The 25,570-nt window shown below is 40.5% G+C and overlaps 1 protein-coding gene across 7 annotated transcripts in view; it reads left to right on the top strand.

Moving 5' to 3' along the window:
- The window catches only part of cfap58 (cilia and flagella associated protein 58), a 292,411-nt gene that overhangs the window by 100,942 nt on the left and 165,899 nt on the right, over nucleotides 1–25,570 (top strand). For all 7 annotated transcript variants that reach the window (XM_072239675.1, XM_072239678.1, XM_072239679.1 and 4 more), the window contains 3 exons: nucleotides 15,776–15,922; nucleotides 21,547–21,687; nucleotides 23,151–23,374. In XM_072239675.1, the coding sequence (XP_072095776.1) occupies nucleotides 15,776–15,922; nucleotides 21,547–21,687; nucleotides 23,151–23,374 (512 nt within the window). The remainder of the gene's footprint in view (nucleotides 1–15,775; nucleotides 15,923–21,546; nucleotides 21,688–23,150; nucleotides 23,375–25,570) is intronic.

The following is a 25,570-nucleotide window of genomic DNA, read 5'->3' as shown; positions in this document are numbered from 1 at the left end:
CTGTTTTCCCTAGAGTGAAGGAGATTGAGGGGTGACCTTACTGAGGCTCACAAAGTCATGAGGGGCGTAAATAAGGTAAATTGCCCCAGTCTGTTTCTTCCCCGTATGGGATAGTCTAAAATTAGAGAGTATAACTTTAAGAGGAGAATGGAAAGATTTAGAAGAGATCTGAGAGGCAAGTTTTTCCACAAAGAGTGTGGATATATAGAATGAGATGCCAGAGAAAGCTATAGATGTAGGTGTAATTACAATGTTTAAGAGATGTTTGGATAGGTACATGGATGGGAAGGGTTCAGAGTGATGCGAGTTAAACACAAGCAAATGTCATTTTGGTTGGTATGGATGAATTGGACTGAAGGCTGTATAACTCTGGCTCTATGACTCTAAAAGTTTGATAAATTATTGCTCTATTGCACAATATGAATCCCTAAAAGATCAGAAGTCTACAGTCCATTCTTAATTCGTACAATGTTAATTAATATCAGGTGGGAGGAGAAGATGGCAGCGTGACGCAGCATGCGCAGCTCTCCGGTGAAGTGTTATCATATCTGTTAAATAAGGGCCGTGGACAATTCTGATTTGATGAAGACAGACGTGAGAAGCAGAGGAACATCTGGAGAAATTTCTGAAATGCCCGGTTCGCTGCTGTTGTTACTGTGTAATCGAGAATCTCTGGATGGTAGGCCCCAAAATCCCCGGCTTTGCCTGCTGCTGGCGACCGAGGCTGAGGTCGAAGTGTTCGGATAGAGATGGTGCTCGGTTCTCAGTGTCGGAGGGCTAATCAGAGCTCGAAGTTTTCAGAGGACTCAGAGTCAGACCGTGGTCGGGCATTACAGGGAGAGTTTTTTTCCTTCTCCTGTCTGCGTGAGATGTGGGACTTTCGAGAAACTTTGAACTTTTGTACTGTGCCATGGACTGTTCTTCATCAAGTTATGGTATTGTTGCACTGTTGTAACTATATGTTATAATTATGTGGTTTTGTTAGTTTTTCAGTCTTGGTCTGTCCTGTGGTTTTGTGATATCACACCGGAGGAATATTGTATCATTTCTTAATGCATGCATTACTAAATGACAATAAAAGAGAACTGCGTGTCCTCATAATCTAATAATCTAATCTAATATATACCAGGGTGGGAATAGTAGAAAGTTATTCTGCCTCTGCTCGGTCTTGTCCTCATAAGGTGCCCATACGTAGTTTCTTCTAGAGTAGAGAAGCACTAGAAAGCACAGGAGAGCTGCCTTTGCTTCTTTACATGAGTTTGGGGTCATTGAGATCAATTATTTGAATCATGACATTATTTTTTAATTAGTCAATAGTAGCTATAAGGAACAAGAGAAACAATTTTAGCATGCACTCAATGTTGCTGAATTTAGAAAAAAGAATTTCACAGCCATAAAGACTAATTTTATTCACAAATAACCCACTTTCATTATTACAGCTTTCACATTATTCCATTATAAAACAGAATGGAAAGTAATAATTGAGTTTGATTGTGAATGTCAGTCTGCAGGTCAGTTTTCAGTATTAACATGCAAAGGCAGAAAAGAAATGAAGTTCATTTTAATAACCTTATCCTCCAATATGCTATTAGACTGCTGAAAGAGCTGATGGACATCATAACTAATGTATCAAGCATACAGAAGTGGAATGGTTGCTTGGGATGTTCTTTAAAAGCATCACTTACTTAAGGAAATCCATGTTGGTGAACCTGAAGAAGATATAGCTTTTGATACCCTGTATGTCCATTTGAAAGAATGTATTTCTCGTAATATTTTGAAACATTTCCATCTGAATTTTTAGGTTGAATTTTGTAGCTTGTTAACTTGTACTGCAGTATACTGAGTCTAATCATACAATGTCTGGCTGGCAGGTTTAATGGCAATGTAGTCATAAGAAATATTTTACTTTTAGAGTTCAGTTCAGGGTATGCTATGTAGTGGTAACTGAAAGAGCTGCTAATCTAAAGTTATGATTGCAATATTTGGGCGTAGAAATTGAATCACATGGCATCTGTTTTTATAGATGGTAATAATGCAAACTTCGGTCTTAGTTGGAATAGATCACAGAGGCAATAAATCTTGTCAAGTCGCAGTAGTCATTAAATTGGATTCTGCACTTCCAATGTGTGATCTGTATTACCAAACCTGATATTTTGCTGGTGTCAACGTACATCAAATGACAGCACTGTTGACTTCATGCCCATTGTTCACATCAACTCAAAAATCCATGTTGACCTGGGCAGAACAGTCTAAGTAGAACCAGGAATACTGAGAGTTTGTTGCTTTTCTTGCTGTATAGCTTTGCAATTGACTCAGGCTTCTTAAACACCTTCCAAAGTTACAGAGTTGCTTCAAGGAACAGTAGGTGTTTTCTCCAGGAATTACCAGCTGTACTCATGCTATGGATGTCTCATTACTGATGCTGCTGACACACTGTGTTACTGACGATATTGTCATGGCTACACAGTGCAGAAAAAAATAAAAAACAAAGATCTCCTGTGTGCTGTTCCAAAATATCTTACCTAAAGTTTTCCGATAAGCAATACATCCACAAACTCAGGTTACCAAAGGTAGCTGTAGAGGTTGAGGTCACATTGATTCTTAATTTTCACCAGAATGTCTTTCAATGGAACTGAAACAGCGCTCTGTCATGTTTCCCAATATGTAGCAACAGAGAATCAGAATCGGAATTAGTTTAAGCTCTCTACTCAACAGGAAAGGTTTTCATTTTCTCAATACTTAGCTTGTGGTGGATGCTCCTGTTCCCATCTTGAGGGAGACTGAATTGCTGGATATTTTCAGTGGCCAGCACTGTCCAGGGGATGTATTCTAGATGCTAAAGTCTACCCGCTACTACTATGGCAGAGCACACTAGTTGCTTTCCAGTCACAGCAACTGCATGACCACAAGTGCTAGGATAGAAGCTGAATATGCCATTGGTCACCTCAGGATGAACATAAGATGTAGGGCACAGTAATTTGCCATAAACAAATATTGAGGTATTTTCATCCTGTGCTGTGCACAGCATAATTTTGTAAACAGAAAACAGCAATTGATGGTGGAAGAGGAGCAGTAACTGACGGAAGTATGGCCGTAGTTTAATCACTGGACCTGCAGCCAGGGTTTCAGGCCATGGGTCTCCCGAATCCCACCCTGGCAACTGGCAAATTTAATCTCAAGTGATTAAATAAATCTGAAAGCTTATCACAGTCATGGTAGCTATGAAACTACTGGATTGTTTAAAAGCATGCATCCCATTCAAAAATGTCCTCCTGATTTCCTCACAAGGTTTGTATTTGGTGTTACTCCAGAACACCAATGCACTTAACTCTTTAAGCACAGTTAGGCATGGACATTAGGTACTGGCTTTGCAAGTATGTGAACATTAAGTACTGTCATGAATTCATCCTAATGAGTAAATAAATTGAAACAGTGGAAATGTGAGGCCTAAGGGCCATAAGGCAGGAGGAAGGATACTAGAGAGACACCAGAGTCTCAATCCTTAAGCCGATTGGAAGAGTGGATCATTATCAACGCAGCTTAGAAGTGATTCCCTAAATAAAGAAATGAAAAATCACAATCTGCAGTGCAAGCCAAGTGTTGTGACAGTGATTGAAGTCACTGGAGAGACACTGCAGCTGGTGATTAGAAGTCTTTATTCATTGAAATAGGCAGGCAATCTTCTGGAGAGCCTTGAGGTAGAGTATCACATTCACAAACCTACATTACATTTTTATACTCTTAAGCTCAATAGTCCATTCAATATAGTTTCATTTGTTACAATGAAGGAGTTTACTTCAATGCTTTGGGTTGACGATGTTTCCGGTGAATTACATGTCTACAGTGGGAGACACCTCTGAATGTTCAAATGTCTTGGTTGAGACAAGCTAACTGCAAACTTTCCTAAACGTATCTACAATGGTGCAAATTCCTTAAACCCATTGATGATGCACAGCAATTAACAGACTTTGGCTGATGCATGGAAACGTTTCACGGTTACCATTTTGCAAACAATATGCAAAATGGGACCATGTGAGATAGGAGCAGAATTAGGCCATTTGGTCCAAAGAGTCTGCTCGGCAATTTCATCATGGCTGATCCAGTTTTCCTCTCAGCCCCAATTTTCTGTGTTCTCCCTGTATCCCATAATGCTTTGACCAATCAAGAATCTATCAACCTCTGCCTTAAATATACATAAAGACTTGGCCGCCACAGCTGCCTGTGGCAATGAATTCCACAGATTCACGACTCTCTGGCTGAAGAAATTCCTCCTCATCTCTGTTTTAAAATGCTGCCCTTCTATTCTGAGGTGTCCTCTGGTGTTACGCACTCCCATCATAGGAAACATCCTCTCCACATCCACTCTATCAAGGCCTTTCACCATTCATTAAGTTTCAATTAGTTCATCCCTCATTATTCTGAATTCCAGTGAATATTGGTCCAAAGCCATCAAACGCTCTTCATATCGCAAGCCATTCAATCCTGGAAACATTTTTGTGAACCTCCTTTGAACACTCCCCAGTTTCAGCATTTCCTTTAGAAAATAAGGGGCCCAAAACTGCTCACAACACTCCAAGTGAGGCCTCACAAGTGCTTTATAAAGTCTCAGCAATACATCCTTACTTTTATATTCTAGTCCTCTTGAAATGAATACTAACGTGGCACTTGCCTTCCTCTCCAGCTTTAGGGAATCCTGAACAAAGACTTTCAAGTCCCTTTGCACCTCAGTTTTTTTGTATTTTCTCTCCATTTAGAAAATACTTTACCCTTTCATTTCTTCTACCAAAGAGCATGACCATACACTTCCTGACTCTATATTCCATCCGCCACTTCTTTGCCCATTCTCCTAATTGGTCTGTCCTTCTGTAGCCTCCCTACTTCCTCAAAGCTATCTGCCCCTCCACCTATCTTCATATTGTCTGCAAATTTTGAAACAAAATCATCAATTGTATCATCCAAATCATTGGCATACACAGTACCTATAAAAAGTATTCACCCCCCCCCCCCCGGAAGTTTTCATATTTTATTGTTTTGCAGCATTGAATCACAGTGGATTTAGTTTGGGTTTTTTTGACACTGATCAACAGAAAAAGACTCTTTCCTGTCAAAGTGAAAACAGATCTCTACAAAGTGATTTAAATTAAGACAAATATAAAATACAAAATAATTGATTGCTTAATTATTCACTGCCCATATGACACACCAAACCATCACTCTTGCAGCCAATTGGTTTTAGAAGTTACATAATTAGTTAAATATAGATCACATGCGTGCAGTCAAGGTGATTCAATGGATTGTAGTAAAAATACACCTGTATCTGAAAGGTCCACCTGCTGGTGAGTCAGTATCCTGGCAAAATAAACTATACCATGAAAACAAAAGAACACTTCAAGCAACTCTGAGAAAAGCACAAATCAGGAGATGGAAGCAAGAACATTTTGCAATTCACTGAATATCCTTTGGAGTACAGTTAAGTCGTCATCAAGAAATGGCAAGGAAATGGTAAGAATATGGCACTGCTGTATCTCTTCCTGGAGCACACCACCCTCAAAGACTGAGTAGCTGGGTAAGGGGATTAGTGAGGGAGGCCACCAAGAGACCTATGACAAATCTGGAGGAATTGTAAGTTTCAGTGGCTGAGATGGGAGAGACTGCACGTACAACAATTGTTGCCTGGGTACATCACCAATCGCAGCTTTGTGGGAGAACGGCAGAGGGAAGACCACTGTTGAAAACAACTCACATGAAATTTTGGCTGGAGTTTTCCAGAAGGCATGTGAGAGACTCTGAAGTGAACTGGAAGATGTTTCTATAGTCTGATGAAATCAAAACTGAGCTTTTTGACCATCAGACTAAATGCTATGTTTGGCGTAAGCCAAACAACACATCACTAAAAACACACCATCCCTACCATGAAGCATAGTGGTGGCTACATCATGCTGTGGGGATGCTTCACTGCAGCAGGCCCTGGAAGGCTTGTGAAGGTAGAGGGTAAAATGAATGCAGCAAAACACAGGGAAATCCTGGCGGAAAACCTGATGCAGTCTGCAAGAGAACTGCAACTTGGGAGAAGATTTGTTTTCCAGCATGACAATGACCCCAAGTATAAAGTCAAAGTTACACAGTTAAAAACAACAAAGCTAATGTTCTGGAGTGGCCAAGTCAGAGTCCAAACCTCAATCCAATTGGGAATGTGTGGCTGGACTTGAAAAACGCTATTCTCTCTTGAATCCCATGCAATTTGACTTGAGTTTGTGCAGCTTTGTAAAGCTGAATGGATAAAAATTGCAGTGTCCAGATGTGAAAAGCTGACAGAGACTATCCATACAGACTCAAGGCTGTAATCGCTATCAAAGGTGCATCTACTAAATACTGACTAGAAGATGGTGAGTAATTATGCAATAAATTATTTTGTGTTTAATAATCGTAATAAATTTAGACCAATATGTAGAAATTTGTTTTCACTTTAACGTGAGTGTTTTCTGTTGACCAGTGTCAAAAAGCCAAGTTAAATGCACTGTGGTTCAACGTGGTAAAATGATAAAACATGGAGACTTACAAGGGGGGAGAGGAATACTTTTTATAGGCACTGTAATGTAAAAAGAACACCACTAGTCACTGGCAGCCAACCAGAAAAGGTTTCCTTTCTTCCCACTCTTTGCATCCTGCCATTCAGCCAATGATTTATCCATACTAGAATCTTTTCTGGTAATACCCTGGGCTCATATCTTACTAGGCTCACGTGGCACCTCTTCAAAGGCCTTCTGAAAATCCAAGTACACAACATCAACCAATTCTCCTTTGTTTACCCTGCTTGTTATTTCTTTAAAGAATTCTAACAGATTTGTCAGGTAAGGTTTTCCCTTGAGGAAACCATGCTGGCTAAGGCCTATTTAATCATGTGCCTCTATGTACCCTGAAACCTCATCCTTAATAATCAACTCCAACATCTTGTCGACCAGCAAAGTCAGACTAACTGGTCTATAGTTTCCTTTCATCTGCCTCTCTCCACTCTTGAAGAGTTGAATGGCATTTGCAATTTTCCAGTCTTTTGGAACCATTCCAGAATTTAGTGATTCTTCAACAATCATTACTAATGCCTCCACAATCTCCTTAGCCACCTCTTTCAGACCCCTGGGGTGTACACCATATGGTCCAGGTGACTTATCTACCTTCAGACCTTTCACTTTCCCAAGAACATTCTCTCTAAAAATGGTAATTTTACACACTTCATGTTCCCTAACACCTGGAACTTCTACCGTACTGTTAATGTCATCTGCAGTGATGACTGATACAAAGTAACTTATTTAGTTCATTCACCATTTCCCTGTTCTCCCCCCCCCCCCATTGTTACCTCTCCAGTATTGTTTTCCAGCATTCCAATATCCACTCTTGCCTCTCTTTCACACTTTATGTATCTGAAAATCTTTTAGTATCCTTTTTAATATTGGCTAGCTTTACTTTTGTATTCCATCTTTACCTTCTTAATGATTTTTTCTTTAGATGCCTTCTGTTGGTTTTTAAAAGCTTCCCAATCCTCTAACTTTCCACTAATTCTTGCTCTATTATATGCCCTCTCTTTGGCTTTTATGTTGGCTTTGACTTCTCTTGTTAGCCAAGCTTGTGTCATCTTGCCTTTAGAATACTTCTTCTTCTTTGGGATGTATATATCCTGTGCCTTCCGAATTGCTTCCAGAAATTCCAGCCATTGCTGCTCTTCTGTCATCCCTGCCAGTATTGTTTTCCAATCAATTCTGGCCAACTCCTCCCTCATGCCTTTGTAGTTTCCTTTATTCCACTGTAATACTGATATATCTGACTTTAGCTTCTCCTTCTCATACTTCAGAGTGAGTGCGATCATATTATAGAAACATAGAAAATCTACAACACAATACAGGCCCTTCGGACCACAAAGCTACGCTGAACACGTCCTTACCTTAGAACTGCCTAGGCTTACCTATAGCCCTCTATTTTTCTAAGCTCCATGTACCCATCCAGGAGTCTCTCAAAAGTCCCTATCGTTTCTGCCTCCACCACCGCCGCCGGCAGCCCATTCCACGCACTCACCACTCTCTGCTTAAAAAAAAAACTCCTCTGTACCTACATCCAAGCACCTTAAAACTATGCCCTCTCGTGCTAGCCATTTCAGCTCTGGGAAAAAGCCTCTGATTATCCAGATGATCAATGACTCTCATTGTCTTGTACACCTCTATCAGGTCACCTCTCATCCTCTGTCGCTCCAAGGAGAAAAGGCCGAGTTCACTCAACCTATTCTCATAAGGCATGCTCCCCAATCCAGGCAAAATCCTTGCAAATCTCCTCTGCACCCTTTCTATGGTTTCCACATCCTTCCTGTAGTGAGGCAACCAGAACCGAGCACAGTACTCCAAGTGGGGTCTGACCAGGGTCCTATATAGCTGGAACATTGCCTCTCAGCTCTTAAACTCAATCCCACGATTGATGAAGGCCAATGCACTGTATGCCTTCTTAACCACAGAGTCAACCTGTGTAGCAGCTTTGAGTGTCCTATGGACATGGACCCCAAGATCCCTCTGATCCTCCACACTGCCAAAAGTCTTACCATTAATGCTATATTCTATCATCATATTTGACCTACCAAAATGAAACACCTCACACTTATCTGGGTTGAACTCCATCTGCCAGCCGTCCACCCTATCCACAACACCCCCAACCTTTGTGTCATCAGCAAACTTACTAACCCATCCCTCCACTTCCTGATCCAAGTCATTCATAAAAATCACAAAGAGTAGGGGTCCCAGAACAGATCCCCGAGGCACACCACTGGTCACCGACCTCCATGCAGAATATGACCTGTCTACAACCACTCTTTACCTTCTGTAGGCAAGCCAGTTCTGGATCCACAAAGCAATGTCCCCTTGGATCCCATGCCTCCTTACTTTCTCAATAAGCCTTGCATGAGGTACCTTGTCAAATGCCTTGCTGAAATCCATATACACTACATCTACGGCTCTACCTTCATCAATGTGTTCAGTCACATCCTCAAAAAATTCAATCAGGCTTTTAAGGCACGACCTGCCCTTGACAAAGCCATGCTGACTATTCCTAATCATATTGTGCCTCTCCAATGTTCATAAATCCTGCCTCTCAGGATCTTCTCCATCATCTTACCAACTACTGAAGTAAGACTCACTGGTCTATAATTTCCTGGGCTATCCCTGCTCCCTTTCTTGAACAATGGAACAACATCTGCAACCTCCCAATCCTCCGGAACCTCTCCCGTCCTCATTGATGATGCAAAGATCATCGCCAGGGGCACAGCAATCTCCTCCCTCGCTTCCCACTGTAGCCTGGGGTACATCCCGTCCAGTCCTGGTGACTTATCCAACTTGATGCTTTCCAAAAGCTCCAGCACATCCTCTTCCTTAATATCTACATACTCAAGCTTTTCAGTCTGCTGCAAGTCATCCTTACAATCACCAAGATCCTTTTCCATAGTAAATACTGAAGCAAGATATTCATTAAGTACCTCTGCTACCTCATCTGGTTCCTATTTTTCCACTGTCACACTTTTCCACTGTCACACTTGATTGATCCTATTCTCTCATGTCTTATCCTCTTGCTCTTCACATACTTGTAGAATGCCTTGGGGTTTTCCTTAATCCTGTCCACCAAGGCCTTCTCATGGCCCCTTCTGGCTTTCTTAATTTCATTCTTAAACTCCTTCCTGCTGGCCTTATAATCTTCTAGATCTCTATCATTACCTAGTTTTTTGAACCTTTTGTAAGCTCTTCTTCTTGACTAGATTTACAACAGCCTTTGTACACCACGGTTCCTGTACCCTACCATCATTTCCATGTCTCATTGGAACGTACCTACGCAGAACCCCACGCAAATATCCCCTGAACATTTGCCACATTTCTTCCGTACGTTTCCCTGAGAACATCTGTTTCCAATTTATGCTTCCATATTATGATCACATCCCTAAGGGTTCTTTTACCTTAAGCTCTCTAATCAATTCTGGTTCGTTGCACAACACGTAATGCAGAATAGCTGATCCCCTGGAGGGTTCAACCATGAGCTGCTCTAAATAGCCATCTCATAAACATTCTAGAAATTCACCACCTTGGAATCCAGGCCCAAACTGATTTTCCCAATCTACCTGCATATTTCAAATCCCCCATGACTATTGTAATATTGCCCTTTTGGAATGCATTTTACATCTGCTTTGTTAACTTGTATACATATTCTTACTACTGTTTGAGGGGTCTGTCTACAACTCCCATCAGGGTCTTTTTAACCTTGCAGTTCCTTAGCTCTATCCACAATGATTCAACACCTTCTAACCCTATGTCACCTCTTCCTAATGATTTAATTTCATTTTTTACCGACAGAGCAATGCTGCTCCCTCTGCCTTCCTGCCTTTTGAGGCAATGTGTTGCCTTGGACGTTAAGCTCCCAGCTATTATCTTCTTTCAGCCATGATTCAGTGATACAGGCCAAGCTGTAAATGTGCTACAAGTTCATATACCTTATTCCGTATGCTGCTTGCATTCAAATATAACACCTTCAGTCCTGTATTCACCCTTTTCAATTTTGTCTGTCTTTTATGTTGCAACTCATCCTGTTGACTTCAATTTTGCCCAGTCAGCACCCTCTCCTCACTACACATTACCTCTGTTTATAAACCAGCTACTTCATCTTCAGCACTGTCTTCTAGATTTCCTATGATACTTCTTGCACTGAAATATACACAGCTCAGGCAAATAGTCACACCATGCTCAATCTTTTGATCCCTAACTTTGTCTGAGGTCTGACCAACATCTGCCTCTCCACAACCTCTTCACTAACTGCTCTGGTACTCTGATTTCCATCCCCCTGCAACTCTAGTTTGAACCCCAGCATGCAGCATTAACAAACCTTCCCACTGGGATATTAGTCTCCCTCCAGTTCAAGTGCAAACCTTCCCTGGAAGAGAGCCGAAAGATCCAAAAAATCGTATGCCCTCCTTCCTACACCAACTCCTTAGTCACACATTAAACTGTACAATCTTCCTAGTTCTGGCCTCGCTAGCATGTGGCATTGGTAGCAATCCTGAGATTACAGCCCTGGAATTCGTGTCCTTTAATTTAACATCTGACTCCCTGTGCAGAGCCTCACCATTCATCCTGCCCATGTCATTGGTACCTACCCGGACCATGACCTCCTGCTGGTCACCCTCCCATTTAAGAATGCTGAGGACTCGACCTGTGATGTGTCAGGCTCTGGACACCCAGGAGGCAACATACCATCTGGAAATCTCATTTTTGTTCATAGATGTTCCTGTCCAATCGTCTAACTAGTGAATCATCTGTCACGACAACATGCTTTTTCTCCTCCCCTTCCCTTCTGAGTTACAATTGGACTCAGTGTCAGAGATGCAACCACTGTGGCTTTCCTCTGTTAGGTTAACCTCCACAACAGTATCCAAAGTGATAAATCTATTGTTGAGCGGGATGGCCACAGGGGTATTCTGCACTGGCTCCTTAACCTCTTTCCCATAAGACCATAAGACAAAGGAGCAGAAGTCAGCCATTTGGCCCATTGAGTCTGCTCCGCCATTTCATCATGAGCTGATCCATTCTCCCATTTAGTCCCACTCCCCCGTCTTCTCACCATAACCTTTGATGCCCTGGCTACTCAGATACCTATCAATCTCTGCCTTAAAAACACCCAATGACTTGGCCTCCACTGCCGCCTGTGGCAACAAATTCCATAGATTCACCACCCTCTGGCTAAAAAAATTTCTTTGCGTTTCTTTCCCCTTCCTGATTGTCACCTAGTTTCCTGTGTCCTGCACCTTGGGTGTAACTACCTCTCTATTCGTCCTCTCTACCACCCCCTCAGCCCCCTGAATGATCCAGATTTCATCCAGTTTCAGTTCCAATTCCTTAATATGGATTGTTAGAAGCTGCAGTTGTATGCATTTCTTGCAGTTGTAGTCATTAGGGACACTGGAGATCTCCCTGCCTTCCCACATCCCGGCAAGAGAAACGTTCCACCATCCTGCCTGGCATCTCTACTGTCCTTACTGAGCAGATATAAAGAAGGGAAAGAAGAAAAAAAAACCTTAACCTTGAGCTTTTCTTTCACTCATTTTTTTTGCTGAAGTCTCAAAGAGCTAAAGCCTCAATATCACCATTCTGACTCTCTCCAATATAACAATGGCCAGTTTGACGATGGCTGCTACGCTTGCCCTGCCTTGCTTTAATTTTTCTCTTGTTTATCAATCACAAGCACAGATTGGTTGCTGGTCAATAGACAATAGGTGCAGGAGTAGGCCATTCGGCCCTTTGAGCCAGCACTGCCATTCACTGTGATCTTGGCTGATCATCCACAATCAGTAGCCCCTTCCTGCCTTCTCCCCATATCCCTTGACTCCAATATCTTTAAGAGCTCTATCTAAATCCTTCTCGAAAACATCCAGAGAATTGGCCTCCACTGCCTTCTGAGACAGGGCATTCCACAGATCCACAACTCTCTGAGTGAAAAAGTTTTTTCTCAACTCAGTTCTAAATGGCCTACCCCTTATTCTTAAACTGTGGCCTCTGGTTCTGGACTCCCCCAACATCGGGAACATGTTTCCTGCCTCTAGCGTGTCCAATCCCTTAATAATCTTATATGTTTCAATCAGATTCCCTCTCATCCTTCTAAATTCCAGTGTATACAAGCCCAGTTGCTCCAATCTTTCAACATATGACAGTCCCACCATCCTGGGAATTAACCTCATGAACCTACGCTGCACTTTCTCAATAGCAAGAATGTCCTTCATCAAATTTGGAGACCAAAACTGCACACAATACTCCAAGTGTGGTCTCACCAGGGCCCTGTACAATTGCAGAAGGACCTCTTTGCTCCTATACTCAACTGCCCTTGTTATGAAGGCCAACATGCCATTAGCTTTCTTCACTGCCTGCTGTACCTGCATGCTTACTTTCAGTGACTGATGAACAAGGACACCTAGATCTCATTGTACTTCCCCTTTTCCTAACTTGACACCATTCAGATTGTAATCTGTCTTCCTGTTCTTGCCACCAAAGTGGCTCATCTCACATTTATCCACATTAAACTGCATCTGCCATGCATCTGCCCACTCACCCAACCTGTCCAAGTCACTCTGCATTCTCATAACATCCTCCTCACATTTCACACTGCCACCCAGCTTTTTGTCATCTGCAAATTTGCTGATGTTACTTTTAATCCCTTCATCTAAATCATTAATGTATATTGTAAATAGCTGCAGTCCCAGCACCGAGTCTTGTGGTACCCCACTGGTCACTGCCTGCCATTCTGAAAGGGACCTGTTAATGCCTACTCTTTGTTTCATGTCTGCCAACCAATTTTCTATCCATGTCGGTACCCTACCCACAATACCACGTGCTCCAATTTTGCCCACTAATCTTCTATGTGGGACCTTATCAAAGGCTTTCTGAAAGTCCAGGTACACTATATCCACTGGCTGCCCCTTGTCCATTTTCATAGTTACATCCTCAAAAAAAAATTCCAGAAGATAGTCAAGCATGATTTCCCCTTCGTAAATCCATGCTGACTCGGACCTATCCTGTTACTGCTATCCAAATGTGCCGCTATTTCATCTTTTATAATTGATTCCAGCATCTTCCCCACCACGGATGTCAGGCTAACTGGTCTATAATTCCCTATTTTCTCTCTCCCTCATTTCTTAAAAAGTGGGATAACATTAGCAACCCTCCAATCTGCAGGAACTGATCCTGAATCTATAGAGCATCGGAAAATGATTACCAATGCGTCCACGTTTTCTAGAGCCACCCCCTTAAGTACCCTGGGATGCAGACCATCAGGCCCTGGGGATTTATCAGCCTTCAGTCCCATCAGTCTATCCAACACCATTTTCTGCCTAATGTGAATTTCCTTCAGTTCCTCTGTTACCCTAGGTCCTCCGGCCACTATTACAACTGGGAGATTGTTTGTCACACTCTTTTTGCATTGCCATAACTCGGATGCTGCTGCCTTTTTCTACTCGGACAGTGGACCTGAGTGAAATCTCCTCTCAATCTTCCAATGTTCAATGATCGGTTGTTGTTCAATGCTCTGTTGCGACCTGCTTGATGCTGCCTTTTGCTACTTGGGCAGTGGATCTGAGTGAAACCCCCTCCTCTCAATCTCCCAATGTCTGGATTGGTCACTGGTCAACACTCTATTATGCTTAGTCTCTTAGTCTTTGGGCTAGCCTGTACTTTTAATGTCAATGTACAGCTTGCAATTTACAATTAGAACTGAAGACTGGTTCTTGCTTGAAATAATATTTGCTATATTCACGTAACTCTAGAATACTGCCCAACACCACACCTGCCTAACACCGCACCAAACTTTACCACCAGTACAGGATACCAATAACCAGGCAGAGAAAATTTAGATGATGTGCACAATTCCTCACATCCTTCTTTGCATGTCCACCTGCACTGATCATAACACCTGATTGAATGAACTCTTGATCAATTACTTAAATTGATTTCTGCAATGTCTGTGTATTTCTTGTGATATCTTATATAAAGAACTCAGCACCCAAAATATATTTCCTTGTGAGTATCTCCACTCTACAAATATAAACAGTGTTGTGGAGATCAATGTGACATCTTGTCAGCACATGACATTTCTTCCCCTATTAGTGCATTGTGTGGACGTTCTTACACCAGAGAAACATCATGTTGTCATCGTTGGCCAATCTCTTCTTCAGCTGGGGCTGATTGATCTACTGGCCCCTCTGATGCAACGGTCTCCCTCTAGAATATTGTACTGTATATCATTGACCAGAGCTTTAGTGCTCATGTGTATGAATATAAAAACTCTCCTTTGCATCTTCCATAGAAGCCATAATGTAGGCTACTGCTGTGTGGCTGCCAATGGGAGTTTGCCTGCAAGAATTAAATGCCGCCTTCTGCCACACGGCAAAATAATAAAAGAAGTACTAAATTGAGTGAGTTATTATCAGAGCATGTTCAAGTCCTGTGTTCAGTGCCTTTCTGTGGACATAAATCTCCTCAATGCTGTTTTACGTGGTGTTTTAGTCAATTATGCAAAGGAGTCTATTTAGCAAAAGCAATAAAGGTACTTTATTGCACCATAGATAGGCGCACTTTAATTTCTAGGCAAACCTAGAAATTGTTACTGCAAGATCGATATACCATTATATGATAAATTTTTGGTATCCTACTTTTTTTCCAAAGCACAATAGCTATGATTATGTTACAGTGGGACATGCTGCCCTGAAAGGAATCCCAGTTCCACGTTAAGTAAAGCAAGCATTACGAAAGACTCATTTTCTTTCAGCCTTCGGAATGCCTGTCATAAGTAGTTGCAAAGTAATTAAATTTTATATATAGTCACTGGCTTGATAACATCAATTGCATCTTCGGCATTATTGTAATATTGCTTTGTGTTTATATGTTCAGCTTTCATGAGTTGAAAGATGACAACTCATTATTTACCTGCTGATTAATAAGCTGTCAAATCCGTGCTATCAATTCTCATTTTACTCTCAACAAAAAGAGTAGAATGTATATTTATTTATTAATGTATTGAACTGCTGCCACAAAATAACAAATTTCACAGCATATGTCAGTGATTATAACCCTGATTCTGTTTTACTTAATAACTTGAGGAAAACGGTCATATGTGAATGCGAATGAATTATTGGTAGAAAATTAAAACATAACATCATATTTGTTAATAGAATATTTGAAATAATTTTATTCACTTTCTCTGTTTCATTTCTAAGGATGAGATAGCTGAAATGAAACGAAAACTAAAGATCATGCACCATCATATTGATCAATTGAAAGATGAGATAAGCTCAAAGGAGGTTGCACTTGTGAAACAACAGTTGGAGTATCAGCGCATGGAGAAAGAGAAAGATGTATTGAAGGTACTGTTGTAGAATTATTGCAATGATTCTTCCTTCCTCTTATTACCAAATTAAACTGTAAGGGGTATGTTACACCTGATATGGTTCAGTGTGATAGTATCCTGTTTAGTATTGGGTTAGTTATGTTAACATCTGGACTATTGATATGGTGAAAGAATTCATTTTCCACCACTGCAAATGGGAAATTTCAATTCCATTAATGATATAAATGTAGAATAAAAAATCTTGCATCAGATGTATTGAACATGAAACTACTGGATTATCCCTCCAAAATCTGGTTACTAATATTCTTTAGGGTTGGAAATCAGCCATTCTTACCTGGTCTGGCCAATCTATGGCTGACATCCCAATTAAAAATGTTCAGGGACTCCAAAAGCAGAGAAAGCTATGGATTAAATGTGGGCATATGGGCCTAGTATAGATGAGTACCATGATCAGTGGGGACATGGTAAGTTGAAGGACATATCTCTTTGCTATAAAGCACGATGAAATCTATGAACGTAAATACTGAATGAGAACAAGCTTGGGCTGGGCTTTGATTACCTAACCCAATGTGATTAACTCTTAAATCTTCCACCAAGTGAAGGGCAATTAGGACTTCCACTGGGCTTTCCAGTGAAATCCTGTGATTAATAAAAAATACTCAATGTTTTAAATTTTCTTTGATTCTTTCTGTTGGATGTAGTAAAAAGGGTGTTAGGACAATGTAGAGATTGAGATTCTAATAATAATTATTTCCTTTCATATGATCATGGAAATATGAGAAGCAAAACTTTAAGTTGTATCAATATTGGATATCCCCTCCCCCCCCCCCCCATCCATGCTTACTATATGTAAATTGATGAAATTAGGTCATTTTTGATCATAGCCAATCACTGATAACGAATTGAATTCTTAACCAGCTTCATTTCTGGTACCTTGGAAATACAAGTCAATAACATTAAGTCAAGCCACTTTGTGAATGTTAAAGAAAGTTACTAAGAGAAATTTGATCCCAACCAATCAATGTTAACCCATTGAAGTGTCACTTGCAGCTGGTTACACTCTATGGAAAGAGTAACAGTAATAAGGAAACTAGCCTTTTAGCTTATAAGTTCTCTGACCTACAGAAATGGATTGGTACTGTCTAAGAAGATGAAAATATAATTTAGCACTAGGATGCAGTATACACTTAGTGGCCACTTTATTAGGTACACCTGTACGTCCGCTCGTTAATTCAAATATCTAATCAGCCAATCATGAGGCAGCAACTTGGTATATAAACACATGCCAACATGGTCGCATGGTTCAGTTGTTTTTCACACCATACATCAGAATGAGGAAGTGACTGACCATAGAATGATTGTTGATACCAGACAGGGTGGTTTGAGAGTCTCAGAAACTGCTGATGCCCTGGGATTTTCACAAACCACAGTCACTAGAGTTTACAGAGAATGCTGTGAAAACAAAAAAAAGTGAGTGGCACTTCTGGGGGTGAAAATGCCTTGTTGAAGAGAGAGGTCAGAAGAGATTGGCCAGACTGGTTCAAGCTGACAGGAAGGTGATACTAACTCAAATAACTATGCGTTATAACAGTGATCTGCTAAAGAGCATCTCTGAACGCATAACATGTCAAGCCTTAAATTGGATGAGATACAGCAGCAGAAGACTATAGCCGGTTCCACTCCTATGCTCAGTAAAGTGGCCACTGAGTGACCCTACTTGGATTTTATACTTGTAATAATTGTACAACTCTGTTGTAAGTGGAGTGTGAATTTCCTCGATGTCTTGATCAACATACTGCCCTTAAATCAATCACCCCATAAACAACAGAACTGACCATTCATGTAATTTATCCATGGAAGTGCACTGTGAGGGCAGCTAAAACAGTATTTGTCTGGACGATGGTCTGCCCTTCAGAGTACTATATTATCCTGAGGTGTGATTAAAACTAAATATAAATGTGAGTGCTTCTTACTCCCAGTTTCTTTGTGCTGTGATAGGTGTAGAGTTTGTTAAAATCAATACTTTCAATGTGATGGTGAATTTACATTCACCTATTTTTCACATTTGATGCAGTGTCCATAACAACAAATCATTTCCACCACCTGCATCCACTTCTGCAGTTCATTCCCTCTGCATTTGAGTGGAGAGCAAAATGTGACACTGATTCTCTAAGCTTCTCTTTGTAAATGTCATTTTACATTTTCCTGTGGCTTGAACCCCTGCCATATGGCTGGCCACCAAGCATTGATTAATTGTTGCAATAACTCATCATTTGATGAAATCTTTGCAGACCTTTTTGCTTGTTCTTTTAGGAGGTATTTCTGTTTACAAACATGTTGTGGGTAATGGTGATTATTGCTACTAGATTTGGGCTGATTTTGGCGCAGTGAATGCACTCTTGCCTCTATGTCAGATTATTATTGATTTAAATTCTATCCAATCACTTGAGCATTCCACTGTGGCAGTGCCATGTTGTTAGAGGTGCCATATTTTAGATGAGGTGTTAAACAAAGATTGTATAAGCCCTTTGAGCTGAAACTCAAACTACTATTTCAAAGAGATGCAAGAAATTTATCCTCAATATCCTAGCCAACAATTATTCCTTGAACAACCCCACTAAAAGAAATTGTCTTATCTTTATCACATTGCTGTCTGTAATTTGGTGGTTTTTGTATATTACTATTATGGCTACATTAAAGATACATCTAGTCAGGTGGAAAAAGGCAGCATACATGAGGTTTAGGAAGCAAGGATTAGATGGGTTTATTGAGGAATATAGGGAAGCAAGAAAGGAGCTTAAGAAGGGGCTGAGAAGAGCACGAAGGGGGCATGAGAAGGCCTTGGCGAGTAGGGTAAAGGAAAACCCCAAGGCATTCTTCAATTATGTGAAGAAAAAAAGGATGACAGGAGTGAAGGTAGGACCGATTAGAGATAAAGGTGGGAAGATGTGCTTGGAGGCTGTGGAAGTGAGCGGGGTCCTCAATGAATACTCCTCTTCGGTATTCACCAATGAGGGGGAACTTGATGATGGTGAGGACAATATGAGTGAGGTTGATGTTCTGGAGCATGTTGATATTAAGAGAGAGGAGGTGTTGGAGTTGTTAAAGTACATTAGGACGGATAAGTCCCCGGGGCCTGACGGAATATTCCCCAGGCTGCTCCACGAGGCGAGAGAAGAGATTGCTGAGTCTCTGGCTAGGATCTTCATGTCCTTGTTGTCCATGGGAATGGTACCGGAGGATTGGAGGGAAGCGAATGTTGTCCCCTTGTTCAAAAAAGGTAGTAGGGATAGTCCGGGTAATTATAGACCAGTGAGCCTTATCTCTGTGGTGGGAAAGCTGTTGGAAAAGATTCTTAGAGATAGGATCTATGGGCATTTAGAGAATCATGGTCTGATCAGGGACAGTCAGCATGGCTTTGTGAAGGGCAGATCATGTCTAACAAGCCTGATAGAGTTCTTTGAGGAGGTGACCAGGCATATAGATGAGGGTAGTGCAGTGGATGTGATCTATATGGATTTTAGTAAGGCATTTGACAAGGTCCCACACGGTAGGCTTATTCAGAAAGTCAGAAGGCATGGGATCCAGGGAAGTTTGGCCAGGTGAATTCACAATTGGCTTGCCTGCAGAAGGCAGAGGGTCGTGGTGGAGGGAGTACATTCAGATTGGAGGATTGTGACTAGTAGTGTCCCACAAGGATCTATTCTGGGATCTCTACTTCTTGTGATTTTTATTAACGACCTGGATGTGGGGGTAGAAGGGTGGGTTGGCAAGTTTGCAGACGACACAAAGGTTGGTGGTATTGTAGATAGTGTAGAGGATTGTTGAAGATTGCAAAGAGGCATTGATAGGATGCAGAAGTGGGCTGAGAAGTGGCAGATGGAGTTCAACCCAGAGAAGTGTGAGGTGGTACACTTTGGAAGGACAAACTTCAAGGCAGAGTACAAAGTAAATGGCAGGATACTTGGTAGTGTGGTGGAGCAGAGTGATCTGGGGGTACATGTCCACAGATCCCTGAAAGTTGCCTCACAGTTGGATAGGGTAGTTAAGAAAGCTTATGGGGTGTTAGCTTTCATAAGTCAAGGGATAGAGTTTAAGAGTCGCGACGTAATGATGCAGCTCTATAAAACTCTGGTTAGGTCACACTTGGAGTACTGTGTCCAGCTCTGGTCACCTCACTATAGGAAGGATGTGGAAGCATTGGAGAGGGTGCAGAGGAGATTTACCAGGATGCTGCCTGGTTTGGAGAGTATGCATTATGATCAGAGATTAAGGGAGCTAGGGCTTTACTCTTTGGAGAGAAGGAGGATGAGAGGAGACATGATAGAGGTGTACAAGATAATAAGAGGAATAGATAGAATGGATAGCCAGTGCCTCTTCCCCAGGGCACCACTGCTCAATACAAGAGGACATGGCTTTAAGGTAAGGGGTGGGAAGTTGGAGGAAGGTGTTTTATTCAGAGAGTGGTTGGTGCGTGGAATGCACTGCCCGAGTCAGTGGTGGAGGCAGATACACTAGTGAAGTTTAAGAGACTACTAGACAGGTATATGGAGGAATTTAAGGTCGGGGTTATATGTGAGGCAGGGTTTGAGGGTTGGCACAACATTGTGGGCCGAAGGGCCTGTAATGTGCTGTACTATTCTATGTTCTATATACATTTCTAGTTGGGAGTGTCCTGAGCATGAAGAGCACTATATAAATGCAATTATTTGTTTTTCTTAATTGTTAAGTGCTTTATCCATCAAAACTATAATCAGTAAGAGTTATTCCATATTTTGTTAGCCATGGACCTTGGATGGTATTTCCATCTTAAATGCTAAAGACAACTAATAGGTCATGAGGTTAAGACACTAATTATTTTCAATTGCCTGGTGGAAAAAATGTAGCTGGAAGCACTACTGCGTGATTGGAAAGGTCTGGCTATCTTTGTTAACCAGATGTGAATACAGTTAAATATGCTGTGTATTATTGTTGAGTCAAACTGAAAACAGGTCACAGTTGACAGGCTGGGTCATTTGTCCTCCTGATTCACCGTGACCTACTTTCTGCTAAGATGGGTTTTGCAAGCTCTCCAGTAAATAGTCGCAAGTTACATTAGCTGGTGGTCACAGCAAAATGGAGATGAATTGGTAAGTATTGGAGCTGATGATGGAGAAGGAAGAAAATCAGGGGAAATATTCATGAATATTTGCTAAACGACCTCTTAGGCAATAATAAAATTTGTTTACGCTTCTGGAATCTGCATTACTAATTTGGTCAATATGATGTTTGGCTCTGTTGTGTTATTTGCAATGGGTTTTATGTGAATACTAATTTAGTAATCTAAACCTCATGCCCAGTGACTGTGATCCACAATACCATGATTCTGTAGTAATTCCAATCTCTAATTTGTTCGAAATAATGGTCTTGCTGAACTGACAATTGGAGGGGTAGTACTCTGCCATAAGATAGAACTGGTCTCCAATGTTCAGTAAAACGCTTACAAATTATATAAAGGAGATGTGTAGTAAAACATAACTGTATTTTGCATTTGGCTCCAAGCTGATCGACGAACTTTCAAACTATTGATTATTCACTTTCATAGTGTAGCATGATATGCTGATTGTTTCAAAGTATCCTCTTTTTCTTTCCTAACAATAGACTGAAGTGCAGAAGATGAAGCAACAGGCGCAAGACACCAGGATTTTCATTGAAAATCAGGAAGTAGAAGAAAGAAAGCTTCTGAAGATTATTGAAGAGGCTGACACCGAGAGAATTCGTCAGAAAAAAGAGTTAGATCAGGTATGAGACATAGGGGGTAGGAGGATATTAAATCCCTCCACTCCAAAATCAATTCACATATGATAAAATATAATTAGGTACTCCATAACTTGTAAGTTTATACTTAAAATGGCAGATGTTGTTTACCACTACACTCGGTTACCCATTAGGAGTTTTGTTAGTTTTCTGTAGTGGGTAGCACATTGCTTTATATAATGCTGGTAATTCTGGCAGCAGCTCAGAAATGAGGTAGATAAGTCAAAGGAAACAAATGCCAAAAAAAATTAAGAAAGTATATAAATTAGGGCTGTGGACTGGGCCAAGACGTTCACTCACTTACATTTGGATGCACTGTATCAGGCATTAAATGACAAAAATGTTGTATATTGAAGGGAAAATGGGAGTGCATCTGCAGCCACTTCTCTTTAATCTGCTCCTCCATCATTAAAGACCTTAGATTAGGTACAACTTTATTGTCATTGTGCCGAGTACAGATACAAAGCCAATGAAATGCATTTAGCATCTGACCAGAAATGCAAAGAATAGTGTTATTTACAAAATAACTGTGAATAAAAAAAAGTGCTGCAGCACACAAATATAAAAGTACTGAGACAGTACAATACGGATGCAATACTGCTTAGTGCTGTGATGTGAGGTTCAGCAGTGTCACAGCCACAGGGAAGAAGCTCTTCCTGTGCCTGCTGGTGCGGGAGCGGAGGCTCCTGTAGTGCCTACCGGATGGGAGGAGAGTAAAAAGTCCATGGTTAGGGTGAGATGCGTCCCTGATAATGCTTTTCACCCTGCCCATGATGTGGACCTCTTTGTGTGTTCCACCTTATTGCTTCACTATTATCTTCCATGGGTTCATCTGTGTAAGCCTCTCACTTACTTAGCCTTTGTGCCTCTTTTTATTCCACACCTCTCCGCTTAGATCTTCCTTGAAACTTATTGAACAAAGCTCTTCTCCACTCTTCCTTGGAATGGTATTTTTTTTAGTCAGTTTTTTCTTTAAATTAGATGCCTTGATCTTTTTAGTTAATCTTAAAAGTAACCCCGGCAGTTTCTTATTTCTATACCTAGCTTTAGTACATAGCACAGTGACCATTTTGTAAATAGATCATAAGATGCAAGCTGCTTGTGATGTTCTGCTATTGAAATTACACAAGTTTCTTTCTTCTCTTTGCTGAACCAACAGCTTAAGGTTATCTAAAATCAATTTTCTCCAGTACTTTCCAAACAGAGTCTTAATTTATGGGTTCATAATTATCCCATCATATTCCTATTAGCAAACATTATGGACCATTAAGCATATTATGTGCATTTAATTGCAGGAAAGCCATTCTTGTTATTTTAAGCTACAAAGCTTGAGCAGCTCTGGAGATTTATTTTTACTCAGCTTTTTCACTGAGAGTATATGATTTCTTTGCTTTGTCAAATTTACATGTTTCTATAAATTAACTTTTTTTCTCAATATTCTTACCAAGGTCATCAGTGAGAGAGATATTTTGGGAACTCAGCTTGTACGCCGCAATGACGAGCTGGCGTTGCTATATGAAAAGATCAAAATTCAGCAGTCCATGTTAAATAAAGGAGAGATACAGTACAGACAACGGGTGGATGATATTCGCTTGCTCCGTGTGGAGATAAAAAAATTAAGACGGGAGAAAACCATCCTAAGCAAGAGCGTTTCTAATCTGGATGATCTCAGGTAAAACCAGGAAAACTTCTTGTAAAAGAATTCTTAAAATAAATCAATAACGGGATATGGGCACCAGTAAGACCAGCATTTATTATGCAAACCTAAGTGTGCTGGCAATGCAGTATGGACTTACACTTAGGACAAACTGGGTCTGGAGAAGCGCAATATGTTTCTTAGCCTGAAAGATGTATATGAATAATTAACTCTATACAACAATCTAATAACGTCCTTTATTGCCACTTATAGTTGGTTTTTAATTTCAGAATCAGGTATATCATCATTGTCTTATGACATCATATCTTGATGCCATCCAACATTCCACCATTTTCATCTTGAACTACACCATTGGTCCTTTTATTTTTGTGACCACTGTTAAAATATTAATTCAGAATCTTGTCTGCATCTTTTACATCTGCTTCCACAATTTCTGTTCTCTGTTATTAATGAACGTAGTTTTTCATGATTTATCAAGCCATATCATACTTTTGACTAGTTATTTATTTTAATAAAAGGAATGACTGTTTCATAAGTGGAAAACTCTTACCCCTGGTATTAAGTTAGTGAAACACTTCTATACTTGCCCTCTGCATTTAATAACTTGTAAGGCAGCAAGGAAAATCTAGGGAACTACAGGTCAGTAAGGCTACAACAGTGTAGTTATAGTCTCTAACAATTGACACTTTTACTCTGGGAAAAGAGATTTTGACTGTTTCCCCTATCTGTCATAATTTTATAAACTACTTTTAGGTCTCTCCACAAGCTCTGATGCTCCAGAGCAACCAACTCTAGTTTTTTTTTATTTCTCCTTTTAGCACATACCCTCTAATCCAGGTAGCATCCTGGTAAATCTCTTCTTAACTCTTGCAAAGCCTCTAGATCCTTCCTGCAGTAGGGGACCAGAATTACACACAACACTCTATGTGCAGCCTAACCAAAGATTTATATAGCTGCAACATGACTTCTTGTACTCAGTGCCCTGACCAATTAAAGCAAACATGCCATATACCTAATTTACCACCCTAACTACATTTGTGGATACTTTCTACCTTATTCCTACCCCACCAGTTCATTTCTTACATTCTTCAATGGTTATTTCATGTGGCCATGGATGAATAATGTATTTTTCCATTCTATGTAAATAATCTTTTAGCCCACCAGAGGGACATTTATTTTCAAAACAATAATAGTAACTCAATATAACTTAGTAAAATAATATGGTGTGCAATTGACCCGATGAAAGCCTTTTAAATTGGAATTGACTCCTTGTAATGTTAAGACCAAATATTGACTGGATATCCAAGAGGACATTTGGCTATATTCTATGTCAGCTGGAGATAGAATGTAGACCAGTACAGCAGAGGAATAAGCTTTTTGGCCCACAGTGCTGTGTTGAATTGATTACCAGTTTAATCAACTGCCCAACTAAACTTTACTGCCTATACAATGCCCATATCCTTCCATTTCCCTCACTTCCATGTGCCTATCAAAGAGCCTCTTGTACACACCTGCTATATTAGTCTTCATCACCCACCCAGGTACCCATCACTCTCTGTGTATATAAAAAAAAATGTGCCCCACACATTTCCTTTGAACATACTCCCTCTCATCTTAAATGCATGTCCTCTGGTATTAGTGAGATAAGGAACATGGTCAATCTTTTGCCCCCATGGGTAGACAAAGTTGTTTTAGAATACGATTGCACTTTTGAAATTCTCCTCCACAGACTATGTTAATAGAAACTGTTCTCAAATATAACTACTGATCAAAATAATTTGAATCAAATTAAATGTATAAAGTAGTGACAAGCAAAATTAGAATAAATTGGACTGAATCTTTAAATGCTGTTTAATATTCTCTTGATGAACTGAACAATTTGTGATAAAATGGAATATAGAAATATAAGTGATGTAGCATTAGTGTAGATATTGCACACCATGGGGAAGCCCTTTTTCTTCTCTATACCTTGTCTTAATTTATGATCTTCCTTCTGTTGAACCAAGTCTTGCGTTTAATACAAATGGACACTTCTGCCATAGGAACTAAATCAATCTTTACTTACTGGTGGCATGCCATTAGAACAAGAAGAAAATTCATCCTGAATGCACTGCAGATGCATAAAGGAAATGGTATCTGATGGCAGGGCAATTTTGCAAATTTATGTAACCTGATCAATTGACCTCATAGCCTGATATTCCATATTAATAC

Source organism: Mobula birostris, chromosome 21, assembly GCF_030028105.1.
Source record: "Mobula birostris isolate sMobBir1 chromosome 21, sMobBir1.hap1, whole genome shotgun sequence".
Classification (NCBI taxonomy): Eukaryota; Metazoa; Chordata; class Chondrichthyes; order Myliobatiformes; family Myliobatidae; genus Mobula; species Mobula birostris.
This window is presented reverse-complemented; position numbering and strand designations above follow the sequence as displayed.